The 20,949-nt window shown below is 47.0% G+C and overlaps 1 protein-coding gene across 1 annotated transcript in view; it reads right to left on the bottom strand.

The window, feature by feature from the left end:
- Positions 1–20,949, bottom strand: part of igf2bp1 (insulin-like growth factor 2 mRNA binding protein 1) — a 182,911-nt gene that overhangs the window by 34,681 nt on the left and 127,281 nt on the right. Inside the window, exons 6-8 of the mRNA XM_048560617.2 lie at positions 17,572–17,838; positions 10,749–10,883; positions 1,160–1,282 (exon numbers count right to left, since the gene is read on the bottom strand). Coding sequence (XP_048416574.1) covers positions 1,160–1,282; positions 10,749–10,883; positions 17,572–17,838 — 525 coding nt within the window. The remainder of the gene's footprint in view (positions 1–1,159; positions 1,283–10,748; positions 10,884–17,571; positions 17,839–20,949) is intronic.

Below are 20,949 nucleotides of genomic sequence, written 5' to 3'. Positions count from 1 at the left end.
GTGGGTAGAGTTGGGGAACTGCAAAGGAGAAATAATTCTGACGGGAGTTGTGTATAGGCCCTTAGCAATAATCAGGATGTGGAAAGAAAATAACTCAGGAGTTTGAAAAGGCATGTAAGAAAGACACCGTCATAACAATCATGGGAGACTTCAATACGCAGGTGGACGAGAAAATCAGGTTGGTAGCAGATCCTGACAAAAGGAATTTGTGGAATGTCTATGAACTTGTGGTAGACCCTCTAGGAAAAGGGAAATTCTGGATTCAGTGATGTGTGATGAGGCAAACTTGATTAGGGAGCTTAAGGTGAAAAAACGCATGGGGGACAGTGACCATTATGTGATAGCACTCGCCCTGCAGGTTGAGAGGAAAAAGCTTGTGAGGAGCAAGGTACTGATACGGATGTTCAGGGTTCTCTTCAGGTTAACATGTGGGTTCAGTTGACAGTTAGGAAGGCAAATGCAATGTTAGCATTTATTTCAAAAGGTCTAAAATACAACAGCAAAGATGTACTGCTGAGGCCGTATAAGGCTCTGGTCAGACGGCATTTGGTTAGGGTGGACATAGAGATGTTTCCACTAGTAGGAAAGACTGGGACCCAAGAGAATAGCCTCAGAGTGAAGGCACGACCCTTTAAAACTGAGATGAGGAGTAAATCTTCTGCCAGAGGGTGACAAATGTGTGGAACGCATTGCCACAGAGGGTCGCAGAGATAATGTCATTGAGCATATCTAAGACAGAGATAAATGGGTTCTTCATTATTAAGCTCATTAGAGGTTACAGGGAGAAGGTATTGAGAAACATATCAGCCATGATTGAATGGTGAAGAAGATTCAATGGTCCGAATAGCCTAATTCTGCCCCTATAGCTCATGGTTTTATGAAAGCAGGATAATTTTAACAAGACGGATGGTCACCTTTCATTTTCCTAGTTGTGGATAGCAATGGTTGAATCTTCTCCTAGCTACAGGGAACCTTCTCCTTGCCACACTTACTACAGAACATAAGAAACAGAATAGGCACGGGCCATTCAGCCCCTCAAGACTGCCGCTCTCATTCAACAACATTTTGAGTGAGCGGCCCAGAATCCTTTTATGTCAACTCATCATAGACCAAAATTTCAATTCAAGGCTCTAAGTGGAGACATCTCATCTTGTCTTACGGAGAGATTGTGATTTTTGTTTCGGTATCCTGTTCCACTTTTTTTAGATTACGGCCTTCCTTCCCAATCAGCCTGCCGACAAAGTTATTGTGTGCCAGTATCTTCAAGGGAACGTCTTCAGCTCTGTGGAAACATGGTCAGCATTAGACTAATGCAGGAAAATATATCTACAACATATATATAACAAGTGTGGGGTCTATCAGAGTGTTACACTGAGAGGTGTGGAGTTTATCAGAGTGTTACGGTGAGGGGTGTGGCAAGACTCGTACTAGAGGGCATCATCTCAAAATAAAGGGAAGCAGACGTAGGACTGAGGTCAGGAGGAACTTCTTCACCCAAAGGGTTGTGAATCTGTGGAATTCCCTACCCAGTGAAGCGGTTGAAGCTACCTCCCTGAATATTTTTAAGGCAAGGACAGATAAATTTTTGAACAGTGAAGGAATTAAGAGTTATGGTGAATGGGCGGGTAAGTGGAGCAGAGTCTCAAATAGATCAGCCATGATCCTATTAAATGGCGGGGCAGGCTCGAGGGGGCAGATGGCCTACTCCTGCTCCTTGTTCTTATGTTCTTAAGTTACAGTGAGGAATGTGGGGTATATCAGTGTGTTACAGTGAGGGGTGTGAGGTATGTCAGTGTGTTACAGTGTGGGGTGTGGGGTACATCGGTGTGTTACAGTGAGGGGTGTGGGGTATGTCAGTGTGTTACAGTGAGGGGTGTGGGGTATATCAGTGTGTTACAGTGAGGGGTGTGGTGTGTATAAGTGTGTTACAGTGAGCAGTGTGGGGTCTATCGGAATGTTACAGTGAGGGGTGTGGGGTATATCAGTGTGTTACAGTGAGGGGTGTGGGGTATGTCAGTGTGTTACAGTGAGGGGTGTGGAGTTTATCAGAGTGTTACAGTGAGGGATGTCGGGTATATCAGTGTGTTACAGTGAGGGCTGTGGGGTATATCAGAGTGTTACAGTGAGGGATGTGGGGTATACCAGTGTGTTACAGTGAGGGGTGTGGAGTTTATCAGATTGTTACAGTGAGGGGTGTAGAGTTTATCACAGTGTTACAGTGAGCGGTGTGGGGTCTATCGGAGTGTTACAGTGAGGGGTGTGGGGTATATCAGTGTGTTACAGTGAGGGGTGTGGTGTATATCAGTGTGTTACAGTGAGCGGTGTGGGGTCGATCGGAGTGTTACAGTGAGGGGTGTGGGGTATATCAGTGTGTTACAGTGAGGGGTGTGGGGTATATCAGAGTGTTACAGTGAGGGGTGTGGGGTATATCAGTGTGTTACAGTGAGGGGTGTGGGGTATATCGGTGTGTTACAGTGAGGGGTGTGGGGTATATCAGTGTGTTACAGTGAGGGGTGTGGAGTTTATCAGAGTGTTACAGTGAGGGGTGTCAGCTATATCAGTATGTTACAGTCAGGGGTGTGGTGTATATCAGTGTGTTACAGTGAGGGGCGTGGGGTGTATCGGTGTGTTACTGTGAGGGGTATCGGGTATATCAGTGTGTTACGGTGACGGGTGTGGAGTTTATCGGAGTGTTACAGTGAGGGGTGTGGGGTATATCAGTGTGTTACAGTGAGGGGTCTGGAGTTTATCAGAGTGTTACAGTGAGGGGTGTCAGCTATATCAGTGTGTTACAGTCAGGGGTGTGGTGTATATCAGTGTGTTACAGTGAGGGGTGTGGGGTGTATCGGTGTGTTACAGTGAGGGGTGTGGGGTATATCAGTGTGTTTCGGTGAGGGGTGTGGGGTATATCGGTGTGTTACAGCAAGGGGTGTGGGGTACATCAGTGTGTTACAGCGAGGGGTGTGGGGTACATCAGTGTGTTACAGTGAGGGGTGTGGGGTATATCAGTGTGTTTCAGTGAGGGGTGTGGGGTATATCAGTGTATTACAGTGAGGGGTGTGGTGTTTATCAGTGTGTTACAGTGAGGGGTGTGGGGTATATCGGTGTGTTACAGCGAGGGGTGTGGGGTATATCAGTGTGTTACGGTGAGGGCTGTGGGGTATATCAGTGTGTTACCGTGAGGGGTGTGGGGTATATCAGTGTGTTACAATGAGGGGTGTGGGGTGTATCAGTGTGTTACAGTGAGTGGTGTGGGGTATATCAGTGTGTTTCAGTGAGTGGTGTGGGGTATATCAGTGTGTTACAGTGAGGGGTGTGGTGTTTATCAGTGTGTTACAGTGAGGGGTGTGGGGTATATCGGTGTGTTACAGTGAGGGGTGTGGGGTGTATCGGTGTGTTACAGTGAGGGGTGTGGGGTATATCACAGTGTTACAGTGAGGGGTGCTGGGTCTATCAGCGTGTTAAGGAAGACATAGCAAGACATCTGGATATAAATTGTCTCATTGGGAACACCCAGCAAGGGTTCATGAAGGGTAGGTCATGTTTAACTAATTTGGTGGAATTCTTTGAGGACATTATATCAGTGTGTTACAGTGAGGGGTGTGCGGTATATCAGTGTGTTACAGTGAGGGGTGTGGGGTATATCAGTGTGTTACAGTGAGGGGTGTGAGGTATGTCAGTGTGTTACAGTGTGGGGTGTGGGGTGCATCGGTGTGTTACAGTGAGGGGTGTGGGGTCTGTCAGTGTGTTACGGTGAGGGGTGTGGGGTATATGTGTGTTACAGTGTTACAGTGAGGAGTGTGGGGTATATCGGTGTGTTAGAGTGAGGGGTGTGGGGTGTATCAGTATGTTACAGTGAGGGGTTTGGGGTTTATCAGTGTGTTACAGCGAGGGGTGTGGAGTTTATCGGTGTGTTACAGTGAGGGGTGTGGGGTATGTCAGTGTGTTACAGTGAGGGGTGTGGGGTATGTCAGTGTGTCACGGTGAGCGGTGTGGGGTCTATCAGTGTGTTACGGTGACGGGTGTGGAGTTTATCAGAGTGTTAGAGTGCGGGATGTGGAGTTTATCAGAGTGGTACAGTGAGGGGTGTGGGGTATATCGGTGTGTTACAGTGAGGGGTGTGAGGTACATCAGTGTTCCAGTGAAGGGTGTGGGGTATATCGGTGTGTTACAGCGAGGGGTGTGGGGTATATCAGTGTGTTACGGTGAGGGCTGTGGGGTATATCAGTGTGTTACCGTGAGGGGTGTGGGATATATCAGAGTGTTACAGTGCGGGGTGTGGGGTATATCACAGTGTTACAGTGAGGGGTGTGGGGTATATCGGTGTGTTACAGTGAGGGATGTGGGGTTTATCAGTGTGTTACAGTGAGGGGTGTGGGGTGTATCAGTGTGTTACAGTGAGGGATGTGGGGTTTATCAGTGTGTTACAATGAGGGGTGTGAGGTATATCAGTGTGTTACAGTGAGGGGTGTGGGGTGTATCAGTGTGTTACAGTGAGGGGTGTGGGGTGTATCAGTGTGTTACAGTGAGGGGTGTGGGGTATATCAGTGTGTTACAGTGAGGGGTGTGGGGTATATCCGTGTGTTTCAGTGAGTGGTGTGGGGTATATCAGTGTGTTACAGTGAGGGGTGTGGTGTTTATCAGTGTGTTACAGTGAGGGGTGTGGGGTATATCGGTGTGTTACAGTGAGAGGTGTGGGGTGCATCGGTGTGTTACAGTGAGGGGTGTGGGGTATATGACAGTGTTACAGTGAGGGGTGCTGGGTCTATCAGCGTTTTAAGGAAGACATAGCAAGACATCTGGATATAAATTGTCTCATTGGGAACACCCAGCAAAGCTTCATGAAGGGTAGGTCATGTTTAACTAATTTGGTGGAATTCTTTGAGGACATTATATCAGTGTGTTACAGTGAGGGGTGTGCGGTATATCAGTGTGTTACAGTGAGGGGTGTGGGGTATATCAGTGTGTTACAGTGAGGGGTGTGAGGTATGTCAGTGTGTTACAGTGTGGGGTGTGGGGTACATCGGTGTGTTACAGTGAGGGGTGTGGGGTATGTTAGTGTGTTACGGTGAGGGGTGTGGGGTATATGTGTGTTACAGTGTTACAGTGAGGGGTGTGGGGTATATCGGTGTGTTACAGTGAGGGGTGTGGGGTGTATCAGTATGTTACAGCGAGGGGTTTGGGGTTTATCAGTGTGTTACAGCGAGGGGTGTGGGGTTATCAGTGTGTTACAGCGAGGGGTGTGGGGTATATCAGTGTGTTACAGTGAGGGGTGTGAGGTATGTCAATGTGTTACAGTGTGGGGTGTGGAGTACATCGGTGTGTTACAGTGAGGGGTGTGGGGTATGTAAATGTGTTACGGTGAGGGGTGTGGGGTATATGTGTGTTACAGTGTTACAGTGAGGGGTGCTGGGTCTATCAGCGTGTTAAGGAAGACATAGCAAGACATCTGGATATAAATTGTCTCATTGGGAACACCCAGCAAGGGTTCATGAAGGGTAGGTCATGTTTAACTAATTTGGTGGAATTCTTTGAGGACATTATATCAGTGTGTTACAGTGAGGGGTGTGCGGTATATCACCGTGTTACAGTGAGGGGTGTGGGGTATATCAGTGTGTTACAGTGAGGGGTGTGAGGTATGTCAGTGTGTTACAGTGTGGGGTGTGGGGTACATCGGTGTGTTTCAGTGAGGGGTGTGGGGTATGTCAGTGTGTTACGGTGAGGGGTGTGGGGTATATGTGTGTTACAGTGTTACAGTGAGGGGTGTGGGGTATATCAGTGTGTTACAGCGAGGGGTGTGGGGTTTATCAGTGTGTTACAGCGAGGGGTGTGTGGTCTATCGGAGTGTTACAGTGAGGGGTGTGGAGTTTATCAGAGTGTTACAGTGAGAGGTGTCGGGTATATCAGTGTGTTACAGTGAGGGGTGTGGGGTATATCAGTGTGTTGCGGCGAGGGGTGTGGAGTTTATCGGTGTGTTACAGTGAGGGGTGTGGGGTATGTCAGTGTGTTACAGTGTGGGGTGTGGGGTACATCGGTGTGTTACAATGAGGGGTGTGGGGTATGTCAGTGTGTTACGGTGAGGGGTGTGGGGTATATCGGTGTTTTACAGTGAGGGGTGTGGGGTGTATCAGTGTGTTACACTGAGGGGTGTGGGGTTTATCAGTGTGTGACAGCGAGGGGTGTGGGGTCTATCGGTGTGTTACAGTGAGGGGTGTGGGGTATATCACAGTGTTACAGTGAGGGGTGCTGGGTCTATCAGCGTGTTAAGGAAGACATAGCAAGACATCTGGATATAAATTGTCTCATTGGGAACACCCAGCAAGGGTTCATGAATGGTAGGTCATGTTTAACTAATTTGGTGGAATTCTTTGAGGACATTATACCAGTGTGTTACAGTGAGGGGTGTGGGGTATATCAGTGTGTTACAGTGAGGGGTGTGAGGTATGACAGTGTGTTACAGTGTGGGGTGTGGGGTACATCGGTGTGTTACAGTGAGGGGTGTGGGGTGTATCAGTATGTTACAGTGAGGGGTTTGGGGTTTATCAGTGTGTTACAGCGAGGGGTGTGGGGTTTATCAGTGTGTTACAGCGAGGGGTGTGGGGTTTATCAGTGTGTTACAGCGAGGGGTGTGGGGTCTATCGGAGTGTTACAGTGAGGGGTGTGGAGTTTATCAGAGTATTACAGTGAGGGGTGTGGGGTATATCAGTGTGTTACAGTGAGGGGTGTGGGGTATATCAGTGTGTTACAGCGAGGGGTGTGGAGTTTATCGGTGTGTTACAGTGAGGGGTGTGGGGTATGTCAGTGTGTTACAGTGTGGGGTGTGGGGTACATCGGTGTGTTACAGTGAGGGGTGTGGGGTCTGTCAGTGTGTTACGGTGAGGGGTGTGGGGTATATTGGTGTGTAACAGTGAGGGGTGTGGGGTGTATCAGTGTGTTACAGTGAGCGGTGTGGGGTTTTTCAGTGTGTTACAGCGAGGGGTGTGGGGTCTATCGGACTGTTACAGTGAGGGGTGTGGGGTATATCAGAGTGTTACAGTGAGGGGTGTGGGGTATATCAGTGTGTTACAGTGAGGGTTGTGGGGTGTATCAGAGTGTTACAGTGAGGGGTGTGGGGTATATCGGTGTGTTACAGTGAGGGGTGTGGATATATCAGTGTGTTACAGTGAGGGGTGTGTGGTATATCAGTGTGTTACAGTGTGGGGTGTTGGGTATATCAATGTGTTACGGTGTGGGGTGCGGGGTATGTCAGTGTGTTACGGTGAGGGGTGTGGGGTATGTCAGTGTGTTACAGTGAGTGGTGCTGGGTCTATCAGTGTGTTACAGTGAGTGGTGCTGGGTCTATCAGCGTGTTACAGTGAGTGGTGCTGGGTCTATCAGCGTGTTACAGTGAGGGGTGCTGGGTCTATCAGCGTGTTAAGGAAGACATAGCAAGACATCTGGATATAAATTGTCTCATTGGGAACACCCAGCAAGGCTTCATGAAGGGTAGGTCATCTTTAACTAATTTGGTGGAATTCTTTGAGGACATTATATCAGTGTGTTTCAGTGAGGGTTGTGGGGTATATCAGTGTGTTACAGTGAGGGGTGTGGGGTATATCAGTGTGTTACAGTGAGGGGTGTGGGGTGTATCAGTGTGTTACAGTGAGGGGTGTGGGGTATATCAGTGTGTTACAGTGAGGGGTGTGGGGTATATCGGTGTGTTACAGTGAGGGGTGTGAGGTATATCAGTGTGTTACAGTGTGGGGTGTGGGGTATATCAGTGTGTTACAGTGAGGGGTGTGGGGTATATCACAGTGTTACAGTGAGGGGTGTGGGGTATATCAGTGTGTTACAGTGAGGGGTGTGGAGTTTATCAGAGTGTTACAGTGAGCGGTGTGGGGTCTATCGGAGTGTTACAGTGAGGGGTGTGGGGTATATCAGTGTGTTGCGGCGAGGGGTGTGGGGTAGATCAGTGTGTTACGGTGACGGGTGTGGTGTATATCAGTGTGTTACAGTGAGCGGTGTGGTGTCTATCGGAGTGTTACAGTGAGGGGTGTGGGGTATAACAGTGTGTTGCATTGAGGGGTGTGGGGTATATCAGAGTGTTACAGTGAGTGGTGTGGGGTATATCAGTGTGTTACAGTGAGGTGTGTGGGGTATATCAGTGTGTTACAGTGAGGGGTGTGGGGTATATCAGTGTGTTACAGTGTGGGGTGTGGGGTATATCAGTGTGTTACAGTGAGGGGTGTGGGGTATATCACAGTGTTACAGTGAGGGGTGTGGGGTATATCAGTGTGTTACAGTGAGGGGTGTGGAGTTTATCAGAGTGTTACAGTGAGCGGTGTGGGGTCTATCGGAGTGTTACAGTGAGGGGTGTGGGGTATATCAGTGTGTTGCGGCGAGGGGTGTGGAGTTTATCGGTGTGTTACAGTGAGGGGTGTGGGGTATGTCAGTGTGTTACAGTGTGGGGTGTGGAGTACATCGGTGTGTTTCAGTGAGGGGTGTGGGGTATGTCAGTGTGTTACGGTGAGGGGTGTGGGGTATATGTGTGTTACAGTGAGGGGTGTGGGGTATATCAGTGTGTTACAGTGAGGGGTGTGGGGTATGTCAGTGTGTTACGGTGAGGGGTGTGGAGTTGATCGGAGCGTTACAGTGAGGGGTGTGGAGTTTATCAGAGTGTTACAGTGAGGGGTGTGGTGTATATAAGTCTGTTACAGTGAGCGGTGTGGGTTCTATCGGAGTGTTACAGTGAGGGGTGTGGGGTATATCAGTGTGTTATAGTGAGGGGTGTGGGGTCTATCAGTGTGTTACAGTGAGGGGTGTGGTGTATATAAGTGTGTTACAGTGAGCGGAGTGGGGTCTATCGGAGTGTTACAGTGAGGGGTGTGGGGTATGTCAGTGTGTTACAGTGAGGGGTGTGGGGTATATCAGTGTGTTACAGTGAGGGGTGTGGTGTTTATCTGTGTGTTACGGTGAGGGGTGTGGAGTTTATCGGTGTGTTACAGTGAGGGGTGTGGGGTATATCCGTGTGTTACGGTGAGGGGTGTGGGGTATGTCAGTGTGTTACGGTGAGGGGTGTGGGGTATATCGGTGTGTTACAATGAGGGGTGTGGGGTGTATCAGTGTGTTACAGTGAGGGGTGTGGGGTTTATCAGTGTGTTACAGCGAGGGGTGTGGGGTATATCAGAGTGTTCCAGTGAGGGGTGTGGGGTAAATCAGTGTGTTACAGTGAGGGGTGTGGGGTGTATCAGAGTGTTACAGTGAGGGGTGTGGGGTATATCGGTGTGTTACAGTGAGGGGTGTGTGGTATATCAGTGTGTTACAGTGTGGGGTGTTGGGTATATCAGTGTGTTACGGTGTGGGGTGCGGGGTATGTCAGTGTGTTACGGTGAGGGGTGTGGGGTATGTCAGTGTGTTACGGTGAGGGGTGTGGGGTATGTCAGTGTGTTACGGTGAGGGGTGTTGGGTATGTCAGTGTGTTACGGTGTCGGGTGCGGGGTATGTCAGTGTGTTACGGTGAGGGGTGTGGGGTATGTCAGTGTGTTACAGTGAGGGGTGTGGGGTATATCAGTGTGTTACAGTGAGGGGTGTGGTGTTTATCAGTGTGTTACAGTGAGGGGTGTGGGGTGTATCGGTGTGTTACAGTGAGGGGTGTGGGGTATATCGATGTGTTACAGTGTGGGATGTGGGGTTTATCAGTGTCTTACAGTGAGTGGTACTGGGTCTATCAGCGTGTTACAGTGAGTGGTGCTGGGTCTATCAGCGTGTTAAGGAAGACATAGCAAGACATCTGGATATAAATTGTCTCATTGGGAACACCCAGCAAGGGTTCATGAAGGGTAGGTCATCTTTAACTAATTTGGTGGAATTCTTTGAGGACATTATATTAGTGTGTTACAGTGAGGGGTGTGGAGTTTATCGGTGTGTTACAGTGAGGGGTGTGGGCTATATCGGTGTGTTACAGTGAGGGGTGTGGGTATATCAGTGTGTTACAGTGAGGGGTGTGTGGTATATCAGTGTATTACAGTGTGGGGTGTTGGGTATATCAGTGTGTTACGGTGTGGGGTGCGGGGTATGTCAGTGTGTTACGGTGAGGGGTGTGGGGTATGTCAGTGTGTTATGGTGAGGGGTGTGGGGTAGATGAGTGTGTTACGGTGAGGGGTGTGGGGTATGTCAGTGTGTTACAGTGAGGGGTGTGGTGTTTGTCGGTGTGTTCCAGTGAGGGCTGTGGTGTATATCGGTGTGTTACAGTGTGGGGTGTGTGGTATATCAGTGTGTTACAGTGTTGTGTGTTGGGTATATCAGTGTGTTACGGTGTGGGGTGTGGGGTATATCAGTGTGTTACGGTGAGGGGTGTTGGGTATGTCAGTGTGTTACAGTGAGGGGTGTGGGGTATATGTGTGTTACAGTGTTACAGTGTTACAGTGAGGGGTGTGGGGCATATCGGTGTGTTACAGTGAGGGGTGTGGGGTGTATCACTGTGTTACAGTGAGGTGTGTGGGGTTTATCAGTGTGTTACAGCGAGGGGTGTGGGGTTTATCAGTGTGTTACAGCGAGGGGTGTGGGGCTTATCGGAGTGTTACAGTGAGGGGTGTGGGGTTTATCAGAGTGTTACAGTGAGGGGTGTGGGGTATATCAGTGTGTTACAGTGAGGGGTGTGTGGTATATCAGTGTGTTACGGTGAGGGGTTTGGGGTGTGTCAGTGTGTTACGGTGAGAGGCTCACTGCTGGCTCCTGCCGGTTGCCGTCTCGGTTGCTGAGTTACTTACGTTTTGGTTGCTTGTGCCTCCTGGTGCATAATCTCCAGGATCATCTTACATGCTGCTGAGCAGCCCTCAGCTGTTGAGTGAATGCTGATTGGCTTCTCTGCTGCTCCCGCATTCTCCTTCCGATGGACATCAATCCTGAAGAAAGACAAATGATGAATTATCTCTTTTTTCTCTTCCTCTATCTTGCTTTCTGACACGGCTCTCTTTTATCTCTTGCTCATCCTGGTTTTTTTCCCCACAGTCACTTATCCATTTATCACCACTCTGCCTCTTCACTGCCCTGTATACATTCTCATCTCTCTTGACAACCATTTCTCTTCCCTTCCCTTCCTTTCTGTGTCACTATTTTCTCCTACCTTCTTTTTGCTTCCAACTCCCAACCAAACTTTGCCTCCATATTTTGAATTCTCACATGACCACTGGGAGTGAGATTAATGAGTAACTCCAATCTATTCCAATTCTGTTCTGCTCCCTTTTTTTTCCCAGCACTCCTTAACTATATGCACTTTGATCACAGACAATGGTTTGTAGCATTCACAAATAGATCATCACTCAGTAGTAATACAAAGAGACAGGAATAGGATATGAAGCTCCTCAGGACCCTCCCATCTGTTCACAGCTGGGTCTGCACCTCAACTCTGCTCTCTATCCTTTGCTCTTTATCCCTTAATATCAGCACTAACAAAAACAAAAATCTCTCAGGTTCATGTGCCATCATTTCCTGGCTAAGTGATCCTCACATCTGTATAGATAATAAAGTGTGAATCTGGATGAACACAGCAGGCCAAGCAGCATCTCAGGAGCACAAAAGCTTTTGTGCTCCCGAGATGCTGCTTGGCCTGCTGTGTTCATCCAGATTCACACTTTATTATCTTGGATTCTCCAACATCTGCAGTTCCCATTATCTCTCTCACATCTGTATAGGATTGGTTAAAATTGGTTATGTTATTGTGACAGCCTCAGAATAAGTGCTGTGATGGGAGACTCACATTCCTGTACGTGCTGAAGGTGGTACACTCAAGTTGCTCCTCTGTACTTGCAGCTCGTTGCACTGTGTAAGAGAGAGCGTTTTGTTCCAAATTGTTGGACTTCTCCTCAGACTGGGATCGTGATTTGTGCCAGGAGCCTCCAGGCCAGCCGTCAGTCGAGGAGTCCCCAGTGGGCAGAAGGGCATGCAACTTATTTTCTTTCCCCTTTCTTTTTCAATTTTTATTTACTTAATAACTGTTCACATTCAAGTAAATTTACGTTGTCGAGTCTTGACTACATTTAAGTGAATCGGAAGAACCATTTGGATACACTTTGTGATCCGAGACATGTTTGGTGTAGTTGGCAGGATTCAGGAAAATGTTTAAGAGAAGGAAAAAGCAACCCAGTGCTCCGGAGACCTTCTGTATTCCAGGATGGAAAGCGGCAGACTCTGTATTCGTGTCTGTAGCTAATATGTTGGCACAATTAGGACCCCTGAAAGAATGGGGGGCAGTCATAATTGGAAACAAAAGTGAAAGGAGGGTTATTCATACAGGCTGTTGTACCCGAGTGATTGTGGGAAGCAGGCTTCCACAGAAGAATGGACAGTATACCGCAAATGGGATGGATATTGTTCGGACCTTTGCGTTCTACATGTAGGGAACTGGAAGAACGCCAGGCTAGATACAGGCTGCTTGAGGCCGCATTGATGGCGGTAGAACAGCAAAACATCACCCTAACAGAAGCAGTTAAGACAGAGCAGGAGAGAGCTGAGAAGGTCAAGGGTAAACGGAACCAGATAGTATGCCGTCTGGCGACAGTGCCACAGAAAAAGAGAGAAAAATGGTGCAATTGTAAAGTTGACCTGGTCAAAGTGCGCGCACTATTAACCTCACAATGGAATCTCAACCATTGGAATGGAGGTATTTAGTATCCATTCTTGTTTGGAGTTTGAATGGACAGATGGGAAGGGGATACGCCACCTCCAAAGCTGTCCTCAGAGTCCATGTTCACAGCATATCCCCCAATAACAAATAAGGCAAAACAGGCAGGAGCACAGAACCCACAAAATGCAACAAAAGTGAGAGATTACTCTATGTCAGAATTGCTGGACTTGGGATCACGCTTTAAACAGAATTCAGGCGAACTCTTGGCTGACATGGTCATGGGATCAGGGCATTGCCCATATCACACTGGCTGCCACAGAGTGAGGGAATCTGGGAGCATCAAGTGCAGGTCCACATGTGAATAGCATTTTTAGAAACATGGGGCCAACTGGGTCGGTGTAGATTGCGCCGATACTAGCAGTAGGATTCAAGTGTACTTCCCTGATAGATTGGAAAGGTGATCCTGAAAAATGGTAAGGCATAACAGAAGATATAAAACATTTGAGGGATTTGACTACACAAGCCAGTATGTATTTTCAACAGGTTCAGGGTCCAGACCAGGAACCTTTCACAGCTGGAATGAGGTGCCAGCTAATGTGAAGTGGTCTGGGTTGGTACCCTATTAGGGCCACCTCAGGGACAGGCAGCGGGAATGGTATGTTTGATGTTTGGTAAGCGACAAGTGAGGGTAAGATCGACAGGACACCCATGGGTACCATATACAGTACGTGGAAGATGCACTGCTCCCCAAAGAATAAGGAAATAAGAGAGACTAAATCAAATGTGGAGGGACAAAAGGAAACCACACTGACTGTGTCTCCCACAACATCACTAAACCCTAGCATGGACAAGGTCAGGCAGTTGTAGCAAGCCTCTCAACCAATTGGTTAGGGGAGGGGTCTGGACTCCGGGGTCTGTGTAAGGGCTTTTGGTGGGATAACTGGTGACCCAAGGCCTCATATCCCTGTCACCATTTATTGCAGGAAAGGCGGTGTACAATGAGATAGTGCATTATTAGACACTGGGGCAGAAGTTACTATTGTACAGACACAGACATGTTGTGTTCAAAATGACTATTAATGGATTTGGTGGGGTGGTAACACTGGCAATAAGAACAAATATTACAATAGCCTTGGGGAATGGACTGCCCGAGTAGTCCCGGTATTGATATCCAACGTACTAGAAAATATTATTGGTATGGGCTTATTAAAAGGCATCACCTTGCAGACCCCACTGAGCAAGTTCTCTTTTGGTATATGAGCTGGCAAGGCAAAACAGGAGCCCCGCATTATTCCCCCACCCACACCGGTGGTCTCGATGAAACAGTATCGTATTCCAGGAGGACACAAAGAAATTGGGGATACCGACAGGGAATATTAGCTGCTGGGATTGTGACACATGCAGTATCTGTGTACAATAGCCCAGTATGGCCTATAAAAAGCCTGATGGAAGTTGGCGAATGACAGTTGATCACTAAGAACTCAATAAATATGCTCCTCTGCTGTCAATGGCAGTGCTTGATGTGGTCACTGTTACAGAAAGTTTGTCACAGGGGCCAGGCACCTGGTAGTGTGTGCTGTTACTGACCTAGCAAATGCCTTTTTCTCAATACCGATAGCCCTGGAATCAGTGCTGTTACTGACCTAGCAAATGCCTTTTTCTCAATACCGATAGCCCTGGAATCACAAGCTCAGCTTGCTTTTATGTGGGAAGCTTGCTAATATACCTTCTGTCGGCTACCACAAGGATACCTACACAGTCCAACCTTATGCCACGGGCTAGTAGCAAAGGACTTAGCTATGTGTCTGCTGCTACTAGACAATCATGTAGCACATTCTATTGATGACATCTCAATCCGTGGACCAGTGGAAATTACACTGATGGAAGCTGTCGCCACACCGGTACGATGTATGCGAGACAGAGGCTGGGGAGTGACCCCGAGAAAGATACAGAGACCAGCACAATTTAGGTATTCAGTGGACAAGAGGGGATAGAGTCACCCCTGAAAAAGTAAAGAATAAAATACAAGAAATGGCTGTTCCAACCAGCAAGACTAAGGCACAGAAATGTATAGGTCTGCTCAGAGAATGGTGCAGACACATACCTCATTTGACCATGTTGCTAAGACTTCTATTTGCCATTTCCCAAAAGAAAGCTCAGTTTGAATGCAGTAATGAACAGCAGAAAGCATTTATGGCCACTATGCCATATCACTAGCAGTTCCCCTGGCCACTTGGAAGCCTGGCTTACCCTTTGAATTACAAGTATCAGTCATACAAGATGTAGTCACATGGAGCTTATGGCAGACACAAAAGGGGAATGCAATATCTCTGGGCTTCTGGTCTGAAAACCTGACTGAGGCAGCTACGTGTTACACATCATTTGAAAAACTTCTGGCTTGTTACTGGGCCCCAGCAGAAGGGCAGATGGGCAAAGACGAAGTGCTCCTCAGACCTGAATGACCAATTCTGATCGTGGTTGTTAACCGTTACGTGCCTGGACCGATTGATATCCTACTACGGTGAACCTTCAGAAATTAGATAATTGCTCACACTTTACAGGTGAACAGATGCAGCAATGGGCTGCAATAATGGGATACATTGGATGTTCAACATTTCCTGTTACCGTCAAGCAGCAGGCTTTGTAGAACAAATGAATGGGTTATTAAAACAACAAATTAAATTACTGACCTCAGATCATATGTTAAAGGGGTGGCTCAAAGTGTTGTTGCAGGCATTGTAGAATCCGAATAATTAGCCTCCGAAAGGAGGGACGCCCATAAATAGAATGCTTGAAGGAGGTGGCCATTTACACCCTCCTTGTAAACCTACAACATTCGATGGTATGAGGCAGGGGGTGGGGGGGAAGGTGTGGGTGCATGGCCCACAACACCTGCCGAAGCCTGGTGAGATAGCTGCCCATGGACAAAGTGACACCGATTTGATTAGATATTGCTAATGGGGCTGGAAGTATCAGAGTGTATAAACGGGAAAGCTAACAAAAAGGGAGCAAGTTGTCAAAAATTGTAAACTGTTAAGACTTGATTTTTTTTCACAGAATCTTCCACCAAAAGTCAACTTGACTTGGCTGTAACAATTTCTCCATGAAAATACTGTGTTAGTCAGGAATCAGTGACAAGGGGATGAAATATACATCGAATGAAAGTCACCATGTCATATAAGGATAGACAGTTGAAACGATTTGCTAATTGCATCACAGCCTTGACTATATGTCACTGGTTTATATTTAAGGACTGGTCCCCAAAAGCCACTGCGATCATTAATTTGATGATACACCCTAATGTTGTATTATTTGTATTGCTATTGGTTATTTTCATTGTAGTTTTACTTTTCTGGTGTAGGTTATATACTCTTATACATTCTCGAGCAGCTATCGCTGATTTGCATCTGCATTTGCAACTGTAACATACACTGTCAAAGATCATCAGGGGTAGATTGTATCGGATGGTTTAAAATTGATGATGAAATACTGACAGTTGTATGACCTTGAATAAGTCCTGTGATGGGTGACTCACATTCCTGTACGTGCCGAAGATGGCACAATCAACATATTTTTCTGTGTTTGTGACTCATTACACTGTATAAGAGAGACAGTTTTTGGACTTCCCTTCAGACTTGGATCACAAATGATGCCAGGAATGAACCTAGGCCTCCAGACCAGCCGTCAATCAGGGAGAACCCAATAGGCAGAGAGCAAGAGACATTTTGGTTTGTTTTCATTGCTTTTTGACTTTTTATTTACTTTAATAAGTGATCATATTTAAGTAAATTTGTGCTGTTGAGTCTTCTCTTCACTACATTTAACCAGATCTAAAGAGCCGTTTGGATATACTTTGTGATCCAAGACAACACTTCATCCATCACTCCACTCCTCTCAGATGCTACAAACCTCAAAAAGTGTAACCTGAGAAGGTACAGCCCGAGTCTGAGAAACCACAGCAAATGCCAGACATTACACAACAGGGTGCCACCTTGAGAAAGTGGGTTTCTCAACTCAACCACTAACTCACTGTACTCCTAATGTTGGATCGGCTGAAGTTATAACTGACTTGGGGTCACCACTTTAGGCTCGGATGCAGTTCTACAGTGACCATTTACCAGTGTCCATCTGACAACACTATCCATCTAACCGCCAATGTGTAACTGCTAATCCTGAGATCAGAATAGCCATTTGCCCTGAGGCTACAACATTGTGGACTGCCGTAAGGGAATCAGATTCCTAGGAAACACCTCCTCACTGAGAGGATAAATAAATTACTTATAAGTCAGGTGAATAACTTTCCCTTACTTTTCTGGGCAATAAAACTGTTATGAATGAATTGAATAAAGTTACAAAAAATGGGGGTTGCTTTTCATTCTATGCAAAGAATGAAGGTCCATCTCAATGCAGCCTGGGATCAGTACAGGGCCTATTCTTGGGTCTGAATTGTAGACATGCTGGTTGGAATAGTTACATGTTGAACACAAAGTGACCATACTGGGACGAGTGAACACCAGACATGCAAGGGGATTTCTGGAAGCCTCGTTCTCAGCCTGCGACTCTATTACCAAACATGTAGAAAGAGACTCCATATACACACTGCTGCTAAAACAACAGAACCAGAAGCAACAAGACCATCATACTAGGGGATCACATAAGTCCAGAATGAAGCGAAACCAATGCTACAATTAGAGGCCACACACATGATGCTGTCGAGAAAGGTAATGAAATGCCTGCACACCACAGAACTACCAGCTTGGCGAGCTAACACACAACTTCATCCACAAACCGAGCTACAAATTTTCGGTAAAACTCTAAAAATGACAGTGTCAAATTGGTCTCGAAACATGAATTTCGTTTTCTCTCTCCACAAATGCTGTAGAGTTTCTCCAGCACTTTCTGCTTTTTTATTTCATATTTTCAAGTGTCTGCAAGACTTGGTTTTATTCTGAGAACCAGAAACTTACTTGGATTGTGTTTGTTTGGTGATATTCCGAATGGTGGCTCCTTCTTTTCCAATAATGGCTCCCACAAACTGGGTTGGAACTAGGATGCGCAGGGGAATGTCGAACTGCTGTTTTGTGGGTGTTGCTGAGCCTTGTGGTGGGGGTCCTCTGCCACTGTAACCCCTGCGGCCCATCTCCTGACCTTGCTGCCCTGCCTGTTCATCTGGGATGTAGGTGACTGTCAGGCTGTAGTTCTCCAGCTGGTAGCCATTCAACTTGGTTATTGCTCTGAGGGAAGGAAATAAAAATCACATTTTTGTTTATGCCCCAACTGACAGAGAGACCGTAATACGTTCAGCACAACCTGATATGAGGCTTCTCCCACCACATCTTGCACAACCTGCAAATCCTTCTATTCCTGTCTCTCTGAGCTGATTTCCTTGTTTCCCCCAGCTCTATTGAGGTTATTCTCTTTAACCACTCGCTGTGCTAATGATGTCCACATTCCATTCACTCCCTGGGTTGCCCCCAAATTCCCTCCTGGATTTAGTAATGGCTATTACATAACTGCTAGTGTTGGTGTTTCTCACAACTGGAAACACCTCCTTGGCATTTACCATTCATACTTTTAAGGCCTTTATTAGGCCACCCTCTCAGCCATCTCTTTCCAGTTTATTCTGTCTTTGGCTGCCTGTTGACCCAATGTTGACGTCTACTCAGGGTCGTGAGTTTCTGCTCTGCTTCGTCATTTGACTAAATAAGCTGATTCGTGGCTCACTGATCTTTGGGCATGTGGGGCAGAATATCTCACAAGGGTAGTTGGATCCAGACAGGAGGATTTTCTTTCCTTCCTTCCTCTGTCTGCCTCTGCTCTGCCTCATCAGTTGCATCTCAATTCGTGGGGACAAGTTATAGAATTTCTACAGTGTGGAAGCAGGTTATTCAGCCCATTCAGTCCATAACAGCCCTCCAAAGAGCATCCCGCCCCTGTTACCCTGAATTTCCCATGGCTAGTCCACCTAACCTACACATCTATGGGTAATTTAGCATGGGCATTCCACCTAGACCATAGTGTGGACTGTAGGGGGCAACCTGAGCATTCGGAGGAAATCCACGCAGACATGGGGAGAATATGCAAACCCCACAGAGACAGTTGCCCGAGTGTGGAATTGAACCCAGGTCCCTGGTGCTGTGAGGCAGCAGCGCTAACCACTGAGCTACCATGTTGATCCCATTCTTGCAGTCATTAGGTAAATGGTGCCATGCTTCAAGGAGAGTTTCAGAGAGCCTTCAAAGTGATATCTTTGAGCTCAGAATGTTGGCCATTTGACAGTTGAGAGAGCTGGACATAAACAGGAGAGGTGCTTTTGACATAATGTCCAGAGCATCAGAGATGATTTGTTATCTAGATTCCTATCCACTTCCCTTTGTTCAAAGTTTATCGTAATGGATCTGCAGGATGTGTTGGAGGCATTACTGAGTATATCACTTCAATGCTTTAACGTGTCTCCCAGAAACTCCTTGAAGGTCAATTCACCACTGAAAGTTTCCACCAGTAGGTGGGGCAGTCCATGGAGATGCAGCTGACCAGGCTGCTTTGGTAATTCATTGTTCAATTCAACCTGTTTCGGAGGTGTTATTGATGTACTTCTGGAGAAGGCAGGATTTGGACCTGGGCCTCCTGGCTCAGAGCTATGGTCACTACCAGTGCACCTCAACAGCCCTTCCTGTTTATAAAGCTAAATGATTAAGTCCACAATGGAAGCCGAGACTGCTGGAATGAGACATCTCATTGCCAGACCAGTTTATTCGATTAGCCCCCTCAACTTTCAGCTTGAAAAGGACTTCATCATGCAAACTGGTCAAGAAGTGAGCGGGCAACTGCATCTGAACGCTCAGTGAGTAGCGCCTACCCTTAAACATACCAATTTAGAGATAGACAACAAAAAAGGCGAATGACAGAAAGAAAAGGAAATAGGATGAATTAAAATAAAATTTGAAACAGAGATTGAAAGAAAGATTCAACTAAAAAAGAGGGAATAAAAGAAAACAGTAACTAAACAAAATGCCTTCTACCTGTCAGAATGCGACACCACTGTTCAGTTATTCCCTTTCTGGACCAAAGAGGTTGTGTGGAATTGCATGCATGTCGGTCTTGTCATTACAATAGTCCTTCAGACGTTTCAGTCCTAACTTTTCAACAATTCATTGTAACAGGCTAAATGTGGTAATTCCTGCAGGTTAAAGATGAGCTCCCATTGTGGAGACTGTTGGCAGATTTTTTGTAAATACTCCCAACAATCTTGACAATTCACAACTTGTACCCTATAAGGGACGCCACGGTGGCTCAGTGGTTAGCACTGCAGCCTCACAGCGCCAGGGCCCCGGGTTCAATTCCAGCCTCGGGTAACTGTCTGTGTAGAGTTTGCACATTCTCCCCGTGTCTGCATGGGTTTCCCCCGGCTGCTCCGGTTTCCTCCCACAGTTCAAAGATGTGCAGGCTAGGTGGATTGGCCATTGCTAAATTGCCCGTAGTGTTCAGGGGTGTGTGGGTAATTGGGGGATGCTGCAAAGGGGCGGTGTGGACTTGTTGGGCTGAAGGGCCTGTTTCCACACTGTAGGGAAGCTAATCTCCCCAATGACAAATTATTGTATCACTTTTCCAACAAACTAATAACAGCCAATCTGCTGAACAGACTTTTGCATCACCCAGTTTTCTGTGCTAATGACTGCTGCTCCGCAGTTGACTTGCATGTTAGCATTTGTTAATCTTCAAGGATTCCCCAGGGATCATGAATTAATCTCCCAAACACCACTGGGAACAACATCCAGGAAAAATGTCATCAGAAATTTTAAAAAATTCAATGAACACCTCTGTTTGTTAATCACCAAAATATAACGTATGGAGTGGGCATTGAAGCTATGTACAAAAGCCCTGTTAATTACTGACAGCTCAATCGTGTAATTACATACCTCTGATTGCTTTCCAATTGGCTGTGAGTGACAGGATGAGAGGATGGGCCTGTCAGACAACCAACAGGAGGAGAGCAAAGGTGGGCTGGTCGGTAGGACAGGTCTCATGATGAAATGCCTTATCACCCCCATGGTTGACCATCAAACCAGGTGGCAGTTCTCTGCAGCCAACACCCCAGAGCCATTTCTTTGAATGATCATCTGGAAGTAAAGTGGCAGCTGACCACATCACAGATAGATTCTGTTTGTTACCATTTGATCTGGCTGTGGCTGGATTAACCTTCAGATGGTTTGGGCTCCGTGGGCTGTGGATTTGTTGACCTGGACAATGGTGAGGTCCAAGTGCAGGACCCTCCCAATCCCATCCCAAAATATTGGGTTTCAGGGATGTCAGGTCCATAGAAAGGGTTCGGAGCAGATTTACCA

The sequence above is a fragment of the Stegostoma tigrinum genome, chromosome 31 (genome assembly GCF_030684315.1).
Source record: "Stegostoma tigrinum isolate sSteTig4 chromosome 31, sSteTig4.hap1, whole genome shotgun sequence".
Lineage (NCBI taxonomy): Eukaryota > Metazoa > Chordata > Chondrichthyes > Orectolobiformes > Stegostomatidae > Stegostoma > Stegostoma tigrinum.
This window is presented reverse-complemented; position numbering and strand designations above follow the sequence as displayed.